Genomic DNA, 19,869 nt, shown 5'->3' on the forward strand with positions numbered 1-19,869 from the left:
CAGGTCCATTAGGCTCTCCAGTATATTTCATTCTTGGTCTCTTGAAATCCCTCTCTCTCTCTCTCTCTCAACGACAAACTTTTAATCATTCTATTTATACCCGATACTCAAAATGAGTATTGGGGTATATTAGATTTGTGGTAAAAGTGGATGTGTGTAACGTCCAGAAGGAATCGTTTCCGACCCCATAAAGTATATATATTCTTGATCAGCATCAATAGCCGAGTCGATTGAGCCATGTCTGTCTGTCCGTCTGTCCGTCCGTCCGTCTGTCCGTCTGTCCGTCCCCTTCAGCGCCTAGTGCTCAAAGATTATACGAGCGAGAGCAACGATGTTTTGGATCCAGACTTCTGTGATATGTCACTGCTACAAGAATATTTCAAAACTTTGCCCCGCCCACTTCCGCCCCCACAAAGGGCGAAAATCTGTGGCATCCACAATTTCGACGATACAAGAAAACTAAAAACGCAGAATCGTAGAAGATGACTATATCTTCTAGAGTGCAAAATCTGAACCAGATCGTATAATTATTATAGCCAGAATCAAGAAAACAATTTCATTCTTTCTCGCTCTGTCTCTCTCTAACACACAGGTTTCATGGTCGGTTTTGCCAATTGCAAAATATGAGTTCAAGGATCTCAAAACCTATAAGAGCCAGAGCAACCAAATTTTGTATCCACACTCCTGTGATATCGGACCTTGAGCGTTTCGTGTCCAAATTTCGCCACACCCCCTTCCGCCCCGCAAAGGACGAAAATCTGGGGCATCCACAAATCTCAGAGACTATTAAGGCTAGAGTAACCAAATTTGGTATCCGCACTTCTGTTAGATCTCACTATAAAACGTATATCTCAGAATTTCGCCCCACCCTTTTCCGCCCCCACAAAGGACGAAAGGACGCTCAGACTGATTTTCTGTCTCTCTCGCACGCACTCTTTGTCGTGTCGTTTAATATTAGCGGCGTCTGCCGGAGGAGAGCCATAATGACTTAGTATCGGGTATAACTGTAGAGTTGCGGTCTCCGCAGCAACTCACAACGTTCCCCCTCGTTTTATTTTCCTTTCGCAACATCAACTACAAAATCAATCTCTCTCTCACATTTAACCCAAATGATGACCGTATCCGTGTACGAATCGACATTTACAGATCGACCATCCGCAACAGCAGAGCAAGAATGTGTACAGGAGCGTTGTGTCGATCCAGAGGAAGCGTGCCGTAATCGCGTGTTTCCGTCAGACATCGCTACACTCTCTACCCAGGTTAATGCCCAGGCGATAAATGGCCGATTGCCGATTAATTAACTCCTTGAATGATCGACTCGCGAGACTGTTGCTATATGTCTCTATATATTGTAATAGTACTAACCAGAGCCTTGAGTTGGATCTGTTCAAAGCCCTACGCTACCTACCATCATCCATTCGTCTATCATCCTCAATCAGCTTTTTGTTTCGTACTGTTTTTACCCCACTAACAACAACAATAACAACTTGACTAATGTGTTCGCGCTGCTCTTCTCTAAAATCCATTTGTATTATTGTATATTTTTATGCAAAATGCTTGACCAAATTCTTGTCAAAAAAAAAATCAAACCAAACGCTCGCTCCAACCACTCCTCCGCTCCACTCTGCACGTTTAGTCAGCCGCCTCCAAGAACAGAACCAAACGCTGGAGTTCAAAGATTTCGGTGGCGCGTCGCCAGGCGGTCATTTCAAGCTTACGCGCCAAGCATCTATATCGCATGAGCAGGTGGTAGACTAGTCGCACATCAAAATAAGTGTTTCATTTATTTCGATCTCTCTCTCTTTTCAATCTCTATAATTTCCATTCTCTACACTCCCAGAGATCTGCTAAGAGCAGAGGCAGAGGATCACTTGTTCCGTTCTTCCGTTCTTCGGTTCTTCCTTTATTGGTTTACTTGTTCTTTATTTGTCGTTCGTTTACTAATTTGATTTCATTAAAAGCATGCATGTTTGGTCCATCCATGATTGATTGATCCACCCAACTAATGAGCTTTATATTTCGGCAGACATCGCGCTTGCAACATCTTTGCCCGCACCTATCACGAGCAATGGCTGAACGAGGAGAATGTCGGCCAGGAGGTGATGGTGGAGGATCTAACGCAGTCATTCGAGGACTCGGAGAAGTCCAAAAAGGATGGGGAGGAGACCGACAGCAAGCCCGATCCACTCACCCAATTGGTGACCACATTCTGTCGCGGTGCCATGACCGAACGGAGTGGCGCACTGCAGGAGGATCTGCTCTATATGTCGTATGCCCAGATTACGGCCAAGTCCTGTGGCGAGGAGGAGGAGGAGGGCGGCGACGAGGAGGGCGGTGAGGGTGCCGAAGAGGGCGAGGGCACCAGCATCCATGTAAGTACTAACTAACCGATCCTCTTCACTAACAATAAAACTAACCCCTTGGGACATGTCTAACCAAGTGGCGAATGAGAGAATTAATGGTAAGGGAATGGGAATGGGGAGATCTTACTAACACCACAACTTTTGTTGTTTGGGCTAATCACTTTGCTTCGATAACCATCATTCGATAGGAACAAGAGATGGAAAAGCAGAAGCTGCTCTTCCATCAGGCCCGCCTCTCGAATCGTGGCATTGCCGAAATGGTGCTGTTGCACATTTCCGCCTCCAAAGGTATACCTTCGGAGATGGTAATGACGACACTCAATCTCGGCATCGCCATATTGCGCGGCGGCAACATCGACATCCAAATGGGCATGCTCAATCATCTGAAGGAGAAGAAGGATGTGGGCTTTTTCACGTCGATTGCTGGCCTGATGAACTCGTGCAGTGTCCTCGATCTGGACGCTTTTGAGCGCAACACCAAAGCAGAGGGTAAGTTCCACAGCATCTGGTCTGCCTCCTGCCATCCTTCCTCCTTTTTCGCCTGCTCTTTCTGTGACTTTTGTTTTACTGCTGGGATCGCCGCTCTCGCTGGTGCCACCACATATTCTTCTTAGTTTTCGATATTGATTTGTGTCTACTCTACTTCCTTTCAACCAACTATTCCCCCACCCACCACCATGTTTCGCTTGCCAACCACAACCACAACCAAAATCAAAACCAAACCATACCGATAAATCCCCGAATCATGTATCGTTGTACAAAACACAAAAAAACAAAGAGTATATTCCGAGTGCGGGTGCAGGTCTTGGTGTAGGTTCCGAGGGGGCGGCAGGCGAGAAGAACATGCACGATGCCGAGTTCACGTGCGCACTCTTCCGGTTCATCCAGCTCACCTGCGAGGGCCACAATTTGGGTGAGTCCACAACCATTTACCCCCAGGCCATACCCCGAACCTTTATCCCCTTGCAGAATGGCAGAACTATCTGAGGACACAGGACGGCAACACGACAACCGTCAACGTGGTCATCTGCACTGTGGACTATCTGCTGCGGCTGCAGGAGTCCATCATGGACTTCTACTGGCACTACTCCAGCAAGGAGATCATCGATCCCGCCGGCAAGGCAAACTTCTTCAAGGCCATCGGTGTGGCCAGCCAGGTGTTTAACACCCTCACCGAGGTCATCCAGGGTCCCTGCACCCTCAATCAGCAGGCTCTGGCCCACTCTCGTCTGTGGGATGCAGTCGGAGGCTTCCTCTTTCTCTTTTCCCACATGCAGGACAAGCTATCGAAGCACTCCAGTCAGGTGGATCTGCTGAAGGAGCTGCTCAATTTGCAAAAGGATATGATCACCATGATGCTGTCTATGCTGGAAGGAAATGTCGTCAATGGTACTGTCGCATCAAAAGGAACCTCAAGTCAAAGTCGATCCACTCTTAAATAATATTTCTTTCACTTTCAGGTACTATTGGCAAACAGATGGTGGACACTCTGGTGGAGTCCGCATCGAATGTGGAGCTGATTCTCAAGTACTTTGATATGTTCCTTAAACTGGCCGACCTCATTGAATCGCCCAGTTTCCATGAGATCGACATAAAGAACGAAGGCTGGGTCACGCCCAAGGACTTTAGGGAGAAAATGGAGCAATCCAAGAACTACTTACTGTAAGGAGAGGGAATCCTTGACTAACTATCGAATTAATGTCTTTCCCAATTAAAATTTTGCAGGGAAGAAATGGATTTCCTTTTGGCTTGTTGCGAACGCAATCACGAGGGAAAGATCGACTACAGAGCTTTCGTGGAACGCTTCCACGAACCATCAAAGGAGATCGGTTTCAACCTGGCTGTTCTGCTGACCAACCTAAGCGAGCATATGCCGAATGAGCCGCGCCTGGCGCGCTTCCTGGAGACGGCCGGCTCGGTGCTGAACTACTTCGAGCCGTTCCTGGGTCGCATCGAGATCTTGGGTAGCTCGAAGCGCATCGAGCGGGTCTACTTCGAGATCAAGGACTCGAACATCGAGCAGTGGGAGAAGCCGCAGATCCGCGAATCAAAGCGTGCCTTCTTCTATTCCATCGTCACCGAGGGCGGCGACAAGGAGAAGCTCGAGGCCTTTGTCAACTTCTGCGAGGATGCCATCTTTGAGATGACCCATGCCTCTGGCCTGATGGCCACCGACGACGGCGGCAGCAACGTGAGGCGCGACACCGCCTACAGTTCGTACATGAGCGAGGAGGAGGAGGAGCGCGCCGCTCGGGACCCCATCAGACGCACCATCACCGCCGTCAAGGAGGGTCTCAAGTTCGGCATCCACATGTTGAGTCCGGCGAACATCAAGCACCAGATTGGCGTCATGCAGACCAAGTCCATCCCAGAGCTGATTGTCGGCTTCTTCAAGATGATCATCTACATGTTCTACTACACTGGCTATGCCCACTTCTGCGTGGTGCGCTACATTTTTGACATACTCCTGAACCTGATGAGCGGACCCGCCCCTGAGCAGGAGGATCAGCTGCCGGTGGTCGAGGAGGAGACGTTTGGCAGAGCACTGCCGCCGCTACCGTTGGAAGAGCCGCCTGGGACCGTTCAGGCATTTGGCTTGGACATAAACAAAGAGGACAACGGCGTGTACAAGGTGGTGGTTCATGAATCCCCTGGCAACTCCTCGGTGGAGGAAGGTGGCGAATCTAGCCCCGAGGATGGTGCAGCCATTGCCGGGGAACTGGCCGAGGGCGAGCCCTACCAGGAGCCAATCAGCATTGTAGATCTGCTGGGCGGAGATGCGGCCAAGAAGGCGGCTCAGGAGCGACAGGAGGCGCAAAAGGCCCAAGAGGCGGCGATGGCATCCATTGAGGCCGAGGCCAAGAAGTCTTCGGCAGCCCCACAGGAAACACCCGCGGTGCACCAGATCGACTTTTCGCAGTACACGCACAGGGCCGTCAGCTTCCTGGCGAGGAACTTCTACAATCTGAAATACGTCGCCTTGGTGCTTGCCTTCAGCATTAACTTTATGCTGCTCTTCTACAAGGTCACCTCATTAAAGAGTGAATCCGAGGGCTCTGCCGAGGAGGAGCTGATTCTGGGCTCCGGTTCGGGGGCAGGTGTGGACATGAATGGATCTGGATTTGGAGGCTCTGGCGATGGCGGATCCGGGGACGGGGAAATGGAGGATGAGATACCAGAGCTTGTGCACGTGAACGAGGACTTCTTTTATATGGCGCACGTACTGCGCATTGCCGCGTGTCTCCACTCGCTCGTGTCGCTGGCCATGCTGATCGCCTATTACCACCTGAAGGTGCCGCTGGCTATTTTCAAGCGTGAGAAAGAGATCGCCCGACGACTGGAGTTCGATGGCCTCTTCATTGCCGAGCAGCCGGAGGACGATGACTTCAAGTCGCACTGGGACAAGCTGGTCATATCGGCCAAGAGCTTCCCGGTCAACTATTGGGACAAGTTCGTCAAGAAGAAGGTGCGACAAAAGTACAGCGAAACGTACGAATTCGACTCCATCTCAAATCTGCTGGGCATGGAGAAGAGCGCATTCACGGCGCAGGAGAGCGAGGAGACGGGCATCTTTAAGTACATCATGAACATTGACTGGCGCTACCAGGTGTGGAAGGCGGGCGTCACATTCACGGACAACGCCTTTCTCTACTCGCTGTGGTACTTTAGCTTCTCGGTTATGGGCAACTTCAACAACTTCTTCTTCGCTGCCCATCTTCTGGATGTGGCCGTCGGCTTCAAGACACTGCGCACGATCCTCCAGTCGGTCACGCACAACGGCAAGCAGCTGGTCCTGACCGTGATGCTGTTGACCATTATTGTCTACATCTATACGGTGATAGCGTTCAACTTCTTCCGCAAGTTCTACATCCAGGAGGAGGACGAGATGGTGGACAAGAAGTGCCACGACATGCTGACCTGCTTCGTCTTCCATTTGTACAAGGGAGTGCGTGCGGGCGGAGGTATTGGAGACGAGATTGGCGATCCTGTCGGGGACGACTACGAGGTGTATCGCATCATCTTTGACATCACTTTCTTCTTCTTCGTCATCATTATCCTGCTGGCCATCATCCAGGGTCTGATCATTGACGCCTTCGGCGAGCTCCGTGACCAGCTGGAGTCGGTCAAGGACAACATGGAGTCCAACTGCTTTATATGTGGCATGGGAAAGGACTTCTTCGACATAGTGCCGCATGGCTTCGACACACACGTCCAGAAGGAACACAACCTGGCCAACTACATGTTCTTCCTGATGCATTTGATCAACAAACCGGACACCGAGTACACGGGCCAGGAGACGTACGTGTGGAATATGTACCAGCAGCGCAGCTGGGACTTCTTCCCGGTGGGTGACTGTTTCCGCAAGCAATACGAGGACGAATTATCTGGCGGCGGCGGTGGCGGTTAGCCGCTGTCGCCAGCATTCCTACCAACTATCTGATCGCTTTCTGGGCCCAAGTCGGTCCAAGGACTCGGCATCTAATTTGTATCTACTACTTACTACTCTACTGATTCGTTTGGTACTTTGATATCATCTGAAATTTGTTACCTAGTCAACTTTATAGATGTAATTTAAGACTTGCATACATATGTGCATATGCAATGTACCCCCACACAATTATTTGAACATACGAGTAATACATAAATGTACAACTATCTATGTGTACGTATGTAGGTGGGAGACGACCTTTTTTCCAAAAGATAATGATGACGATTCTAGCACGTATAAAACAACATGTTCTTAACTCATTTTAAAATAAATCTATTCATTTTTAACGAATACAATGCCCTTCTTGGCAGAAATTTTTTTATTCGCATTAACAATATGCAGAACCCAGGTTTGGTAAGTCAAGTTATCTATATTATTTCCAACACTTAAAAATAACAAACAAACAAAAACAACAATTGCATTTAGAGTTCCCACAAAATATTGACTGGTATTAAATTACAACAATTACATACATATTAAATATATTCGTATTTGTATAATATATAATACGAATTGTATTTGATAAAAAAAATCACAGCTACATACACACATATATTCCTACAATATAAATGTGGACCAACATCTGTCCTTATAAAAATTAACTGATTTACAATAAAAATATATCATATTCATTTTCCTATTATGTTCTGTGCTGTAAATGTACATACTTATAGGTATGTGAGCATACTTATGTATATGTATACATAGACTATATTTATGATGTATATTTTGCTAAAGATTTCGTATCTAAAGACAGCTTCCGAAGGTCATGTGATAAAAATACGATTCCCGTGCCGTATGGAACTGGGACCACTGGGTGCCGGGGACCTGTGACTAGCGAAAATTGTACAATTGAAAATAATACAATACCAGAACAATCAAAACGGCGGTAAAATATCAGTAATCGAGACGTTTCTTTAAGCGGAAGAAATCGGCATTGTCGATGCTCGTCATATTGTCCATATTGAGGTTACGCAGCGTGTGTACGCCGGACAAACGCTCCTCGATGTCCGCGTACATGCTGCGGCAACGGTAGACGGACAGAGTCTGCAAACCAGTGCAGTTAACGATGATGGCATCGAGGGTGTGCTCCGTCAGCTGGCTGCAGCCACTGATATGCAGCGCGCGCAGGCGAGCCAATTTGCCTGTGACCACCTGCATAGTCCTATCTGTGATGTTGTAGCAATCGGACAGATCCAGCTCTTCAATGGAGGGGCAGCTATTGACCAGAGCCTCCATGCCCAGCAAGGATATTTGCTGACAATTCGAGAGCAGTAGTCGCCGAAGCTCGACATGCTTCAGGCCGTACTTCAGGGAGACATCGCTGATCCTGTTGCATCCACGCAAGTTCAGGGAGCGCAGACCTCGCAGCTGCTGAATGTTATGCCCCTCGAAGTCCTCCTTATGTATCAGGTTCATTTCGTAGGCAGCCAGCATGACCTGCTTGCGTCTGGCGTCGCGCACGATCTCGTCCTCGGCTTTGCTCCTCAACGATATCTTAATGGACTGCAGCGAGCTGTCCCGCTCCCCAGGCTGTGGCTATACGGCGGGTAGAAGTTCTCCATCGTAGACGCTTGAGAGCCCGATTGCTTTCGACTCAGCTCCAGCTTAGATATGTTCAAGCCGGTGAGAGCTGCATCTGTCAACTACATAGGTTCAAAAGATAAAGATTCAGATTCCAGCATGAGATTGGGAATATAGAACTGGACTTACGCCAGAGCAGTGCTCGAGGGACAGGTCGCGCAGCCAACGCAGCTGACCAATCACGAACTGTATAGCTTCATCCGTGACCCCATTGACACAGTTGTTCAGATGAAGCGATCGCAGGGAGCGCAAATTGATTGCAATGGACTTGATGCACTCCTCGCAGATTTGCAAGTGCGACACATTTATCTCCAGCAGCACGTGGTTCTCTTCGCTTGCCACCCCCCCCCCCGGTGATGCCATCGCTGGTTATGCCATCACAGCTGGAGAGGTCCAGGCTTTTCAGGCGCCGCAGCTTGTGGAGATGGATCGCTCCAGCGTTGGTGACGCCCGTGCATCCGTTAATCTTCAAATGCTCTAGCTGGGAATTAGTCTGCGCAATGCAGGCCAAGTTATCATCTGTCACGCACGTAGTCGCCGACAAGTCCAAAGCTGTCAAAAGCGGTTGAGTGGCGAGGAAGGTTTTGACAGTCATGGCATTTAGCTGCCTGCAGCCGCCCAGATATAGGCGTTGCAACTGGAGATCTAAATCGCACAGAGACAGCGGAGATTGCCCGATCAGGGTGTGGCTAAAGTCCAACTCGCGCAGCGTTCTGCGCTGTAGGTTGAGAATGGTCAGAATAAAGTTGAATGTAAGCACCGATTCGCTGGGCAGCAGACTGTCCGAAGCGTTCGCATTGGGGTAGAAGCGTCGCTGCAGCGCGTTGTGGAAGGCTATTTGACAGCCAGACATATTGATCACCTTCAGGCGAGGCATGAACGACGTAAGTCGCATAAGAATGGCGTCAGTGAGATATTGGTTATGGCATAGCGCCAGCTCCCGCCAGCCTGCCAAATTATTGGCCAATTCGTTGAGATTTGAGCAGGAATTGGTATAGCTTTCGAGGAAGGAGCCAGACATGAACAACGGGAGGCAACGCTTCAGGGAAAGCGAATGGAGGTGCGGCAGCACCCCCAACATGTCGTTCAGATCGACATTATCCAGGGTCAGAGACTAGGCCGTTTGACCTATGATCTTCAGAAGCTCCCTCACCTGGCCTAGCGTCACATCTTCGAGCATAAAGTGGTTGAAGCGTCTTTCGCATCTCAGCAAATCGACGGCTGGACTCTGCTGATCCGAGAGCAATACTTTCGAAAAACAGACCCGGGTGCGCGCTTTAAACTCGGGTTGATCTAAAGCAGAATGCCATCTGCTGCAGGTCGATCCAGCTGCCAGCAGATCGGAGTATTCCAGGGAAATGTAATCAATCAGGTGACTGTTGTCGCCCATAACAACCATAAAAGGAGGAGATACGAATCTAATTGGAACGACAGTCACGGGACTACCAGTAGCAGTTGACTTACCTCTAACGGTAGCTCGTCATATCTAGCGGAAGAATATTCCAAAGACGACATTATATTTATGCAGATACAAGCAAGAATCTATAACTGAAATTTGACCAGCCTGCAGCGATTCACCACCCACACAACAACTGCCACCCCCTGAAACTAGTGCTGTCTAATTTTAATGGGTCTTTAAGGGTTGTCCCTCTCTAGGACATACACCTTGCAATATAGTAGTATTTTTATACCCGATACTCAAAATGAGTATTGGGGTATATTAGATTTGTGGTAAAAGTGGATGTGTGTAACGTCCAGAAGGAATCGTTTCCGACCCCATAAAGTATATATATTCTTGATCAGCATCAATAGCCGAGTCGATTGAGCCATGTCTGTCTGTCCGTCTGTCCGTCCGTCCGTCTGTCCGTCCCCTTCAGCGCCTAGTGCTCAAAGACTATAAGAGCGAGAGCAACGATATTTTGGATCCAGACTTCTGTGATATGTCACTGCTACAAGAATATTTCAAAACTTTGCCCCGCCCACTTCCGCCCCCACAAAGGGCGAAAATCTGTGGCATCCACAATTTCGACGATACAAGAAAACTAAAAACGCAGAATCGTAGAAGATGACTATATCTTCTAGAGTGCAAAATCTGAACCAGATCGTATAATTATTATAGCCAGAATCAAGAAAACAATTTCATTCTTTCTCGCTCTGTCTCTCTCTAACACACAGGTTTCATGGTCGGTTTTGCCAATTGCAAAATATGAGTTCAAGGATCTCAGAACCTATAAGAGCCAGAGCAACCAAATTTTGTATCCACACTCCTGTGATATAGGACCTTGACCGTTTCGTGTCCAAATTTCGCCACCCCCCCTTCCGCCCCCGCAAAGGACGAAAATCTGGGGCATCCACAAATCTCAGAGACTATAAAGGCTACAGTAACCAAATTTGGTATCCGCACTTCTGTTAGACCTCACTATAAAACGTTTATCTCCGAATTTCGCCCCACCTTTTTCCACCCCCACAAAGAACGAAAATCTGTTGCATCCACAATATTGCACATTCGAGAAAACTAAAAACGCAGAATCATAGATAATGACCATATCTATCAGATTGCTGAATCTGGATCAGATTGGATCATTTTTGTAGCCAAAAAGAACAAATCAATTTGCAGTGGCTACGCAGCCCCCGACGTCACGATCAGACTGATTTTCTGTCTCTCTCGCACGCACTCTTTGTCGTGTCGTTTAATATTAGCGGCGTCTGCCGGAGGAGAGCCATACTGACTTAGTATCGGGTATAACTGTAGAGTTGCGGTCTCCGCAGCAACTCACAATGTTCCCCCTCGTTAGAGTTCTGTTTAGTATTTTAGTATTTTCCAGAATGCAGCTACAATCGATTGCACTATCGCTCAAACTTGGGCACACTGCCACACTGTTTATGACAACAGATTTTTGCAAAAACTATTTTTCGCTGAAAAACATTAAATTTCCTTGCGCCAGGAAACCAGGAGATTGTTGTCACCGTACCCACAGCTATGGCCGATCCAAAGTTTCAAAACCTTCCAGGAATCGTAAGTTTAGCAAAAGGGCTGGCCTCCAAATCGTCACCTGCACATTTGTCCCTTTCACAGGCCTATGATCAACCTGATGTCTACGAAACGCCCGACGATCCTGAGACGAACACCTCCGATTATTATGAAGAAGAGCCCGAGAATGAGGCCATAGAGCGAATGCACATTTCGGCAAGCGCTGCCCATAAACGCTTTAGCGGAGCAACACTCGAGGGAAGCGTGGACTTCACGGACCGCATTGGCCGCCGCGCTGGCCGAGGTTACGATATGCGAGGCGCTGGCGAATATGAGCTTGTGGGGCAGGGTGAAAAGGAGACTCCCGTGCAGAAGTGTCAGCGGCTGCAGATTGAAATGAACGAACTTTTGAATGAGGTGGCCGCGCTGCAAGTGGATCGCAAAATTGCTGACGAGGAGAAGCAATCTTACGATGCTGTGGCCACTGTTATAAGCACAGCAAAGAAAGTATTGGACACTTTGAAGCTGGAACAGGTTCTTGGCAAAGAGCAGGTGCCCAATAGCAAGCAAGTGAAAGCACTCATCAGTCAAGTGGAGGAATTTAAGCAGTCCGGCGTGCTTACGGCCATACCAACGCCAGGCACCGATTTGGCATCCACAGCTCGTGTGGCTAATCTCGAACAACGGCTATACCAATTGGAGAAGACTGTGGGAGCGCAACCAGAAAAGCTAAGCCGTCTGAACGCTGCCACCAACACGACCAATGTCCTGGAAGCCGTCCGACAACTCAGCACCAAGGCTGCACTGCTGCAGCCAGACAAGCTGGACACCATTGAGCAGCGCCTAACGACTCTGGCCGGAAAAATGGACTCTATTGCCGAGAAATTCAGCGGAAGCTCTCAGGACGCCAAACGCGACCAGAAAATTTGGGAGCTCTATGATATTGCTAAGCGTACAGAGCCTGTGGTTGAAATACTCCCGCATGTCATTGAGCGTATGCAAGCTCTAGAGTCCCTACATAAATATGGTAAAGTAGACATTAGTTTCATAATTAACATTTCATTAATTGCCATCAATGCATTTCAGCGAACAACTTTGCTAAGATTATAGCCGAAATTGAGCAGAAGCAGGGTACTATAACAACCAGTCTGGTCAATAATAAGGAACTGCTGCACTCTGTACAGGAGACCTTTGCTCAAAATCTGGAGACCATCACCAACAAAGTGGCTAAAGTTGAGCAGCGCGTTACGGCGATTTCGACAGCTAAATAAGCGAATGCACAGCACACGAAATATGTATTTCCATTATAATATACCTTATATTTATTAATCAACAATAAACATTCAAGTCTTTTTTAAAAAGTAATCAAAATGCATCAGATGTTTCCCGATGAGCTTAAGAACATCGGCGCCGGCACCCCAGGATCTGCACCCTCACGGCCATAGAATAATTGTAAAGCGAGAAATTTTTAAATAAATGATTAACAGAAATACATTAAACATTAGGGGCCCAGTCGATTTGGATTTGAAAACGCATTGAAAGTGGTGGTCTTCTTAGACAAAGAATTGATATTGCGACCAGGATATATATACAAGAAACTAATCAAACGCATGAATAAATCTAAAACATATTAGTATGAGAAAATGTCTTTATTAATTACTTTTTAAAACAGTATGGAAAAATAGGGTATAAAAATTGCCATACTCAGTTGATAAGCAAGAAGTCTTCAAATACCAGCAACATTGACATGAGAACATTGCGACTGTTCTATTGTTGAAATAAAATAAATGGGAGTACTTAAAAGTAATTAATCTTGTAGTCAATTTATTCAAAAGGATAAAACTATGTGGGCAAGGCTGAAAGATCTATCTATATTCGACGGAAGATCAAAAACGAGGAATATGTAAAATATAACTTTAAGTCGTCAGTATATTTAAAGTATATTTTTCAAATGAGACGGTTTTTCGGTATATTTCTTAGGGTCGGACGGTATATTTTGTTGTTAAATCCGCGGTCACACTGTCTTAAACGTATCCACAGTTCCAATTAAAAAACTAAGAACAATTTAAATTGGTTAAAGTGTTAGGCGAATGTTAATTGTATTTACAAGTCTAAGTGAGTTTCGGCTTTTACAAAATTTGATGCTGTCCAGAGTCCAGTCGAGTTGCGGCCGCATCGGCAGCGTAGATGCCTAAAAAAAAAGTGATGACGGGGCGCACTCCAATTGGACGTGAAACAATTACATTTGCAAGAGGCAGCAGTCCAAGAAAAGACAAAAATCTAGCGAAATATTTATTGTTATTTCTGTTACAGCACTAAAAAGATTTGCAACATGAAAATCAAGGAACTGCAGAAGACGGTTAACATTGCTTGGTCACCGGCACAGCAGCAGCAAATATTCTTGGCTGCCGGCACGGCTGCCCAGCAGTTTGGTTCAAATGCAAGCTCCACCTTGGAAATATACTCGCCAAGCTTCAGTGATGCCACCTACGACCTGGAGCTTAAGGCCAGCGTGGCCAGTCAGTACAAGTGAGTTTTTGATGTATTCATGCATGGGATCGGATTCTATTTAATCCGTTTTCGTTTGCAGGTTCCAGAAACTTATATGGAGCCCCATAGGTCCTCACCCAAGCGGCCTTATCGTGGGCGGATGTGAGGCGGGCCAAATCAATATATATTCGGCTGCCAAGCTACTCGCCAATGGCAACGAGGAACCCCTGCTGGCTCGGCAGGATAAGCACACTGGGGCTGTCAGCGGACTGGACTTCAATCCATTCCAAAACAATCTGCTCGCCTCGTGTGCTTCCGAATCGGAGATTTTTATTTGGGACCTCAACAACCCAGCCACGCACATGAACCCGGGCGCCAAGACCCAGCCGCTGGAGGACGTCAAAAATGTGGCCTGGAATCGACAAGTGCAGCACATTCTGGCCTCTGTTTTCAGCACCCGCTGCCTTATCTGGGATCTGCGCAAGAGCCAGCAGATTATTAAGCTCTCTGATTCGCAATCCCGTGTGCGGTGGCACGCCATCGAGTGGCATCCAGAGGCAGCGACTCAGGTGTGGCTGGCCTCGGAAGATGACCAGGCGCCGGTTGTGCAGCTGTGGGACCTGAGGTATGCCACCGCCCCGGCGAAAACATATCAAATCCATGAGCGCGGAGTACTGGGCATGTCGTGGTGCCTTCAGGACAACGACCTGATGGTGTCCTGCGGCAAGGACAATCGCATTTATTGCTGGAATCCCAATACTAAAATACCAGAAGGTGAAATTCTCTCGGAAGTGGCCACCACGTCATCCTGGTACTCCGATGTGCAGTTCTGTCCACGCAACCCGGCACTAATTGCCAGTGCCAGCTTGGAAGGGGCCGTGTCTATATACTCCCTCCACGGAGGCACCCACCACCTGGTGCAGACTGCAAACAAGATTGCAGACTCCTTCCCGGGAATGGATCAGTTTGCTCAAGAGCCGATTCCTCAGCAGGCCACGCAGGTGGTTTACCATGACCTGACGTACGCACCCAAGTGGATAAAGCGCCCCTGTGGCGTTGCCTTTGGGGTAAGTTTCTCTTCAACAAACAGTGTAGAAATTTTCTATACAAATGAGTGGTCTTTTCCTTTCAACAGTTTGGTGGGAAGCTGATCAGCTTTGATGGTACCTCCAAAAGAGTGAAGGTATCTCAGTTAACCACCGAAGCAGCTCTCGTGGAACGGGCCAATGCCCTGGAGCGCTCGCTGGCCGATGCCAACTACGCAGATTATTGCCGACAGAGAGCAGATGACACACCGGATCAGCACGGTCGCTACCTTTGGTACTTCATCAAGGCCAACTTTGAGCTGAACCCAAAGGAGGAAATGCTCAATCTCTTGGGTATGTTAGGCCACGTAGCCTATCGATGACACAAATAGTTCATGTTAATTTTGAATGTCTCTCTCTTTAGGCTATAACAAAGATGATATTGATATCAAGTTCAGCAAGTTTATCAAGAAAACTGAGACGAACTCGCAATCAGATGTGGATACACTCACGACCCGCATTTCCACACTCACCCATGTAAGTTTCCGCCCCGCTGTGACGCGACAAGAAGCCTTTATCAGTTCAAGTCCATTTCCAAAAGCAAAATTGAGCCACGCACTATCAATTCCAACTCTTTGTGTACTTATTTCTATTCGATAACATACTCCATGCATTGCCAAACATCGTGGGGCTATGCTGTTTCTGTTGCTGTGGCTGTAGAGCTACTCTTCTAAAGTTGAGTGCGATCAGAGTACAAATTATAGCACCGATAATTCGGTAAGACTAGAGATTTAAGATTAGCAAAGAATAGAAAATATTAGACAGAATCTGAAACAGAAAGAGAAAATGCAGCTAAATAGTGATTATCTTCAATGAAATCTTAGTAGCCTCATCTAAATTTTCTTCCTTTTTGTTTATATAGGCAACATTGGACAGCAAATTTGATGGAAATGGAACCGATTCTCAAAATCACGACTATGCCACGCTTTCGAGGCCACAGTTTAAAGTTCCCAGCGGAGAACGTAAGTAGAACCAACGAATTTAGACATTGACTAGATTCCTTCTAACTGATTTGATATTTGCAGACTCTGATAGTTTAATTGCCGAGGCAATACTCACCGGCAACGTAGAGGCTGCCGTGGAGCTGTGTCTTGAAGCCCAGCGCATACCAGAGGCCCTCATCATAGCCTCGACAGCCGGCATTGAGACCCTTACTCGAACCCAAACCCGTCACCTAGTGCAGCAGAAGAGCGAGCTGTCGCACGTGATCTCGGCCTTGGTTACCCGGGATTGGCTTGACTTCGTCAACCGCTGCACCGTGGATTCCTGGAAGGAAGCCCTGGTGGCTGCCCTCAAGCACAGCGAGCGCAAAGTGGTCGATATCTGTGAACGCCTGGGGGATCGCTTGTTGAGCGAGTGCGCCAACAGCGTGGAGTTTACGCGCAACGCCATGTTGTGCTACATCTGTGCGGGGAGCATTGACAAGTTACTGAGCGCCTGGTATCAGCTGAAGCAGCTGCAGCAGCAGAGCCAGAGCTACAAGCTGAACACCACCGAGCTGCAGGACCTGGCCGAGGTTGTGATGCTTATGTGCAAGTCCCTCGAGCAGCAGGGAATCTCCGTAGACTTGGCTGGTCGATTTGCTGGCTTTCTCACTGAATATGGCGGCCTCTTAGCCTCCCAAGGAGCCCTCACGGCAGCTCTCCAATACATAAACACATTAGGTGGTGGAGCAGCGTGTGAAAATGAAATTTTGCATGGTTTGCGAGATCGAATCAACAACGGCGTGAATTTGGAACATACCCAGCCGCCAGCAGCTCCAGCTCCATTTGACTACCCAGGGACTGGCCCGCAGCAACGGGGTAGAGGCTCGTACTCACAGCAGCATCCTGTGGCTCCAATGTCCTATGGCCAACCAGCCAATCAGTATGGAAACCCCACCAACACTGGCTGGCCTACGCCTACGCCACCCGCACCAGCAACGTATCCAGTGTCCCAGCCGGCTCCACAGATATTCAATCCGCAGCCAGTTAAGCAAGAACCTCTGAACCACCCACCCCGGCCTCTCAGCAACGCCATCTCCACGGGAGGGCTTCCACCATCATCAAGTGGTCCGTCTGGTGGATTAGGGCTACATGCTCGCTCAAAATATCTATTGGATCCATCTGTAGCAGCTCCCAGCAGTACCTATGGCATGCCATACAATCCAGTTCCTGCCCCAGCCCCATCGGCAGCGCCTTTCACGGGAGGAGTAGGACCTGGAGCTCTTTCACAAGCGGTCAGCGTGCCCACATACAACAGTAATCCATTCAATACCAATCCTCTGTCGTCAGCCCAAGGGTACAATCCAACATCCTTCTCCGGAGCACCGCAAAACTCTTACTTACCGGGGGTTAATCCCATTAAGACCATGCCACAAGCTGCTCAGCCACCTTTTATTCAGAATTTGCAACGCAATCCCACACCGCCACCGGGCTGGAACGATCCACCCGCATTGAAGTCATCACGTGCGGTAAGGGCCGTAATCATAGTCAGCCGCTCGAAAGGAAATTTCTGAATAACGTTATTTTTCAATTGTACAGCCAAAGCCAAAGCCAGTCGCAGATAATAGTGCTGCGCCCATATTTCATCCGATTTTCCCTGTCGATCCCAATAAAACCCCGAACGGTTATATGGATCCTGCTCAATATCAGGTATAATGCAGCAAAGTAACCAAATGCAGCTTTATTGTAATTTTAAAACACCTTTTTAGAATGCACCACCCGCTGTCGGGGCAACCAATGCGTACTATAATCCAGATGCATTCAACAACAATCCACAACAGCAACAGCAGTCATACCTCCAGCCCCAGCAACAGGTGATTCCCAATCAGGGACCACCTCAGCAGCAGAACTGGCAAGGGCAACAGCAGCAGCAGACCATTGGGTACACCGAACAGCCAGCACCGATTAAGCAACAGCGCCAGCCGGAAGTGCCAAAGGAGAAGCCACCACTTCCAGAGGAATACATCTACTTGCAGACAGTACTGGAGGAGCTGAAGAACCGTTGCTTGAGCGCAACCAATGATCCGGTAAGTAGACACGGAATCTGCACTTATTTTATGGCCAACCCTATTAATATTCGTCCCAATAACAGCGCACCAAACGCAAGTTTGTGGATGTCGTCAAACGGTTGGAAAATCTCTACGATTGCTTGCGCGATGGAAAGGTAAGACTCGGCCATGGATCAGATCATTCGCATTTGTTAATAACTTTACGTTTCTCACGTCAGCTCACACCCACGACCGTACAATATCTTTATCAAATAATACAGTACATTCAAATATCCGACTACGCCAATGCCCTGGAAATACACACACGAATCGCATTCGGCACGGACTTTGCTCAGTGTGCAGGCTTCATGCAGGGATTGAAGGTCCTGTTGCAGTCGGCATCCGAGATGCAGCTGGTCTTGCGCTAAACCTTATACTACATACGTTACGTGTTCGAAAGTACCCGCCTCAGTCGGGCCGCTTCAACGTCTACTTATTGTGTCTTTAAATGTCTACTATCGTTTCTGTATCTGTTTTCTGTCAATGTATTCCTGGATTCTGTCTGGTATATGTCAAACGTGTAATGAATTATATTTCCGCACAAGACGAAGAATGGACATGTGCATGCATAACAAAACAGAATTGCGTTACAAATGACAATTGCATTGATCTTCGGCCTATAGCAGCTTTGGCTGATTCCTAATATTATCCAGATCAAGCTGCATCTGCGGCGAAGCGAAAGCCGCATGCCCACCCTTGAAGGGCGGTGGGTTGCGTTCTTGTTCATGAGCTCCATAGTCCAATTGCTCTTCCGGTAATAAGCGATATTTTTTAAGATACTTGTAAGATGCATTCGACATGTCGTTGGGACTCTGCGAGTGGACTACATTTATATTGTCTATCTGCCGAAGCGGTTCTGCTTGCGGGGATTTTTGAATGCAAGTAACATCCGCAGGCGACGGGGACAAGCTCATTTCTTGCATCAGATCGTCCACGGGCTGTCGCAAGTATTTTAGGGCGAGCTCCTTCATGACCATGCTCTTCTCCGTATTCGGCTTGGACACGACACCGGCACTTGGAATTCGAGTAGTTTTCGGTGTGTTGGCGCGGTATTCAGTCGACTTTGGCTTATTTTAAAATCAAATAGCTTGAAAAATAATTCAAATGCTTTAAGCTTGAAATCTAGCTTAATTCAAATTTCATTTACTTTTTTTGGCTTAAACAAATTTGGTACAACATTTTTTTTTGTTATTTGATTGTATTGTAATATCTAGGCCGTCAGCCATCGGGTGCTACAGGGGACAAACGGATGACGGGTCGGCTCGCACAACTGTGAACTCGGAACTGAGGCGCAGCCGCTCCGGTTAGTAATACCCGGTGCGGTCTGCGTCTCACACCCCCCCTTGGACACAGAGGGTTGCGAGCGAACCGTCACCGCCGTAACTGTGCACACCGGTGGAAGTGCGACTATACTCTCCCCGTGAGGGCGGCTGGAAACAGGTCCTAACACGGTCATGTCTCTGCTAGGATGCTGGCGATTGGTAGTCGGGCGGAGAGAAGAAAACTCTCAGTGAAATTACCTCAATCCAAGGTGACACTGTTATATGCCGAGGGATGCATGGCCGGGGTGCCCGGTCGCTAATATGCGGACTCTGCATACCTGCCGACCTCCAGTTTAAATCAGGCTTCCCGGGGCAAGCGGGCTATGCCTCGGGTGACCATCCCCTTCCCGCCTACTCGTGAGAACTACTATGTCAAATACTCAATATATCAAAACCAACAAAACCGCAAAGGAGCTCGGTACTCCTCTTAAAGTACCGGAGGGACAAGCCAATCCCACTCCACCAGCGCCTGGGAAACCGGGTCCAAAGAAGACGGGGAAGGAGACTGAGTCGGTCCACCGTCTTCAGGCAGCA

General features: G+C 48.1%; 3 protein-coding genes and 1 pseudogene across 3 annotated transcripts in view; 3 read left to right on the forward strand and 1 right to left on the reverse strand.

The window, feature by feature from the left end:
- LOC117192669 (ryanodine receptor-like) overlaps positions 1-6,873 on the forward strand; it is a 28,391-nt gene extending 21,518 nt beyond the window's left edge. Inside the window, exons 22-28 of the mRNA XM_033397390.1 lie at positions 1,147-1,259; positions 2,027-2,372; positions 2,552-2,852; positions 3,166-3,276; positions 3,333-3,752; positions 3,824-4,025; positions 4,089-6,873. Of these exons, the coding sequence (XP_033253281.1) occupies positions 1,147-1,259; positions 2,027-2,372; positions 2,552-2,852; positions 3,166-3,276; positions 3,333-3,752; positions 3,824-4,025; positions 4,089-6,771 (4,176 nt within the window). The 3' untranslated portion in view covers positions 6,772-6,873. The remainder of the gene's footprint in view (positions 1-1,146; positions 1,260-2,026; positions 2,373-2,551; positions 2,853-3,165; positions 3,277-3,332; positions 3,753-3,823; positions 4,026-4,088) is intronic.
- Positions 6,874-7,436: 563 nt separating this feature from the next.
- LOC117193779 lies at positions 7,437-10,029 on the reverse strand (annotated as a pseudogene).
- Positions 10,030-11,301: 1,272 nt separating this feature from the next.
- LOC108160631 (dynactin subunit 2) lies at positions 11,302-12,787 on the forward strand. Its single transcript, XM_017294758.2, has 3 exons — positions 11,302-11,452; positions 11,513-12,434; positions 12,494-12,787. The coding sequence occupies exons 1-3, from the start codon at positions 11,417-11,419 to the stop codon at positions 12,676-12,678; spliced, it is 1,143 nt and encodes a 380-aa protein (XP_017150247.2). The 5' UTR covers positions 11,302-11,416; the 3' UTR covers positions 12,679-12,787.
- Positions 12,788-13,424: 637 nt separating this feature from the next.
- LOC117193254 (protein transport protein Sec31A-like) lies at positions 13,425-18,521 on the forward strand. Its single transcript, XM_033397995.1, has 11 exons — positions 13,425-13,522; positions 13,721-13,936; positions 13,998-14,964; positions 15,033-15,276; positions 15,347-15,459; positions 15,845-15,944; positions 16,008-17,434; positions 17,505-17,615; positions 17,675-17,992; positions 18,058-18,129; positions 18,193-18,521. The coding sequence occupies exons 2-11, from the start codon at positions 13,740-13,742 to the stop codon at positions 18,379-18,381; spliced, it is 3,738 nt and encodes a 1,245-aa protein (XP_033253886.1). The 5' UTR covers positions 13,425-13,522; positions 13,721-13,739; the 3' UTR covers positions 18,382-18,521.
- The last annotated feature ends 1,348 nt before the right edge of the window (positions 18,522-19,869 follow it).

Source organism: Drosophila miranda (genome assembly GCF_003369915.1).
Source record: "Drosophila miranda strain MSH22 chromosome Y unlocalized genomic scaffold, D.miranda_PacBio2.1 Contig_Y2_pilon, whole genome shotgun sequence".
NCBI lineage: Eukaryota > Metazoa > Arthropoda > Insecta > Diptera > Drosophilidae > Drosophila > Drosophila miranda.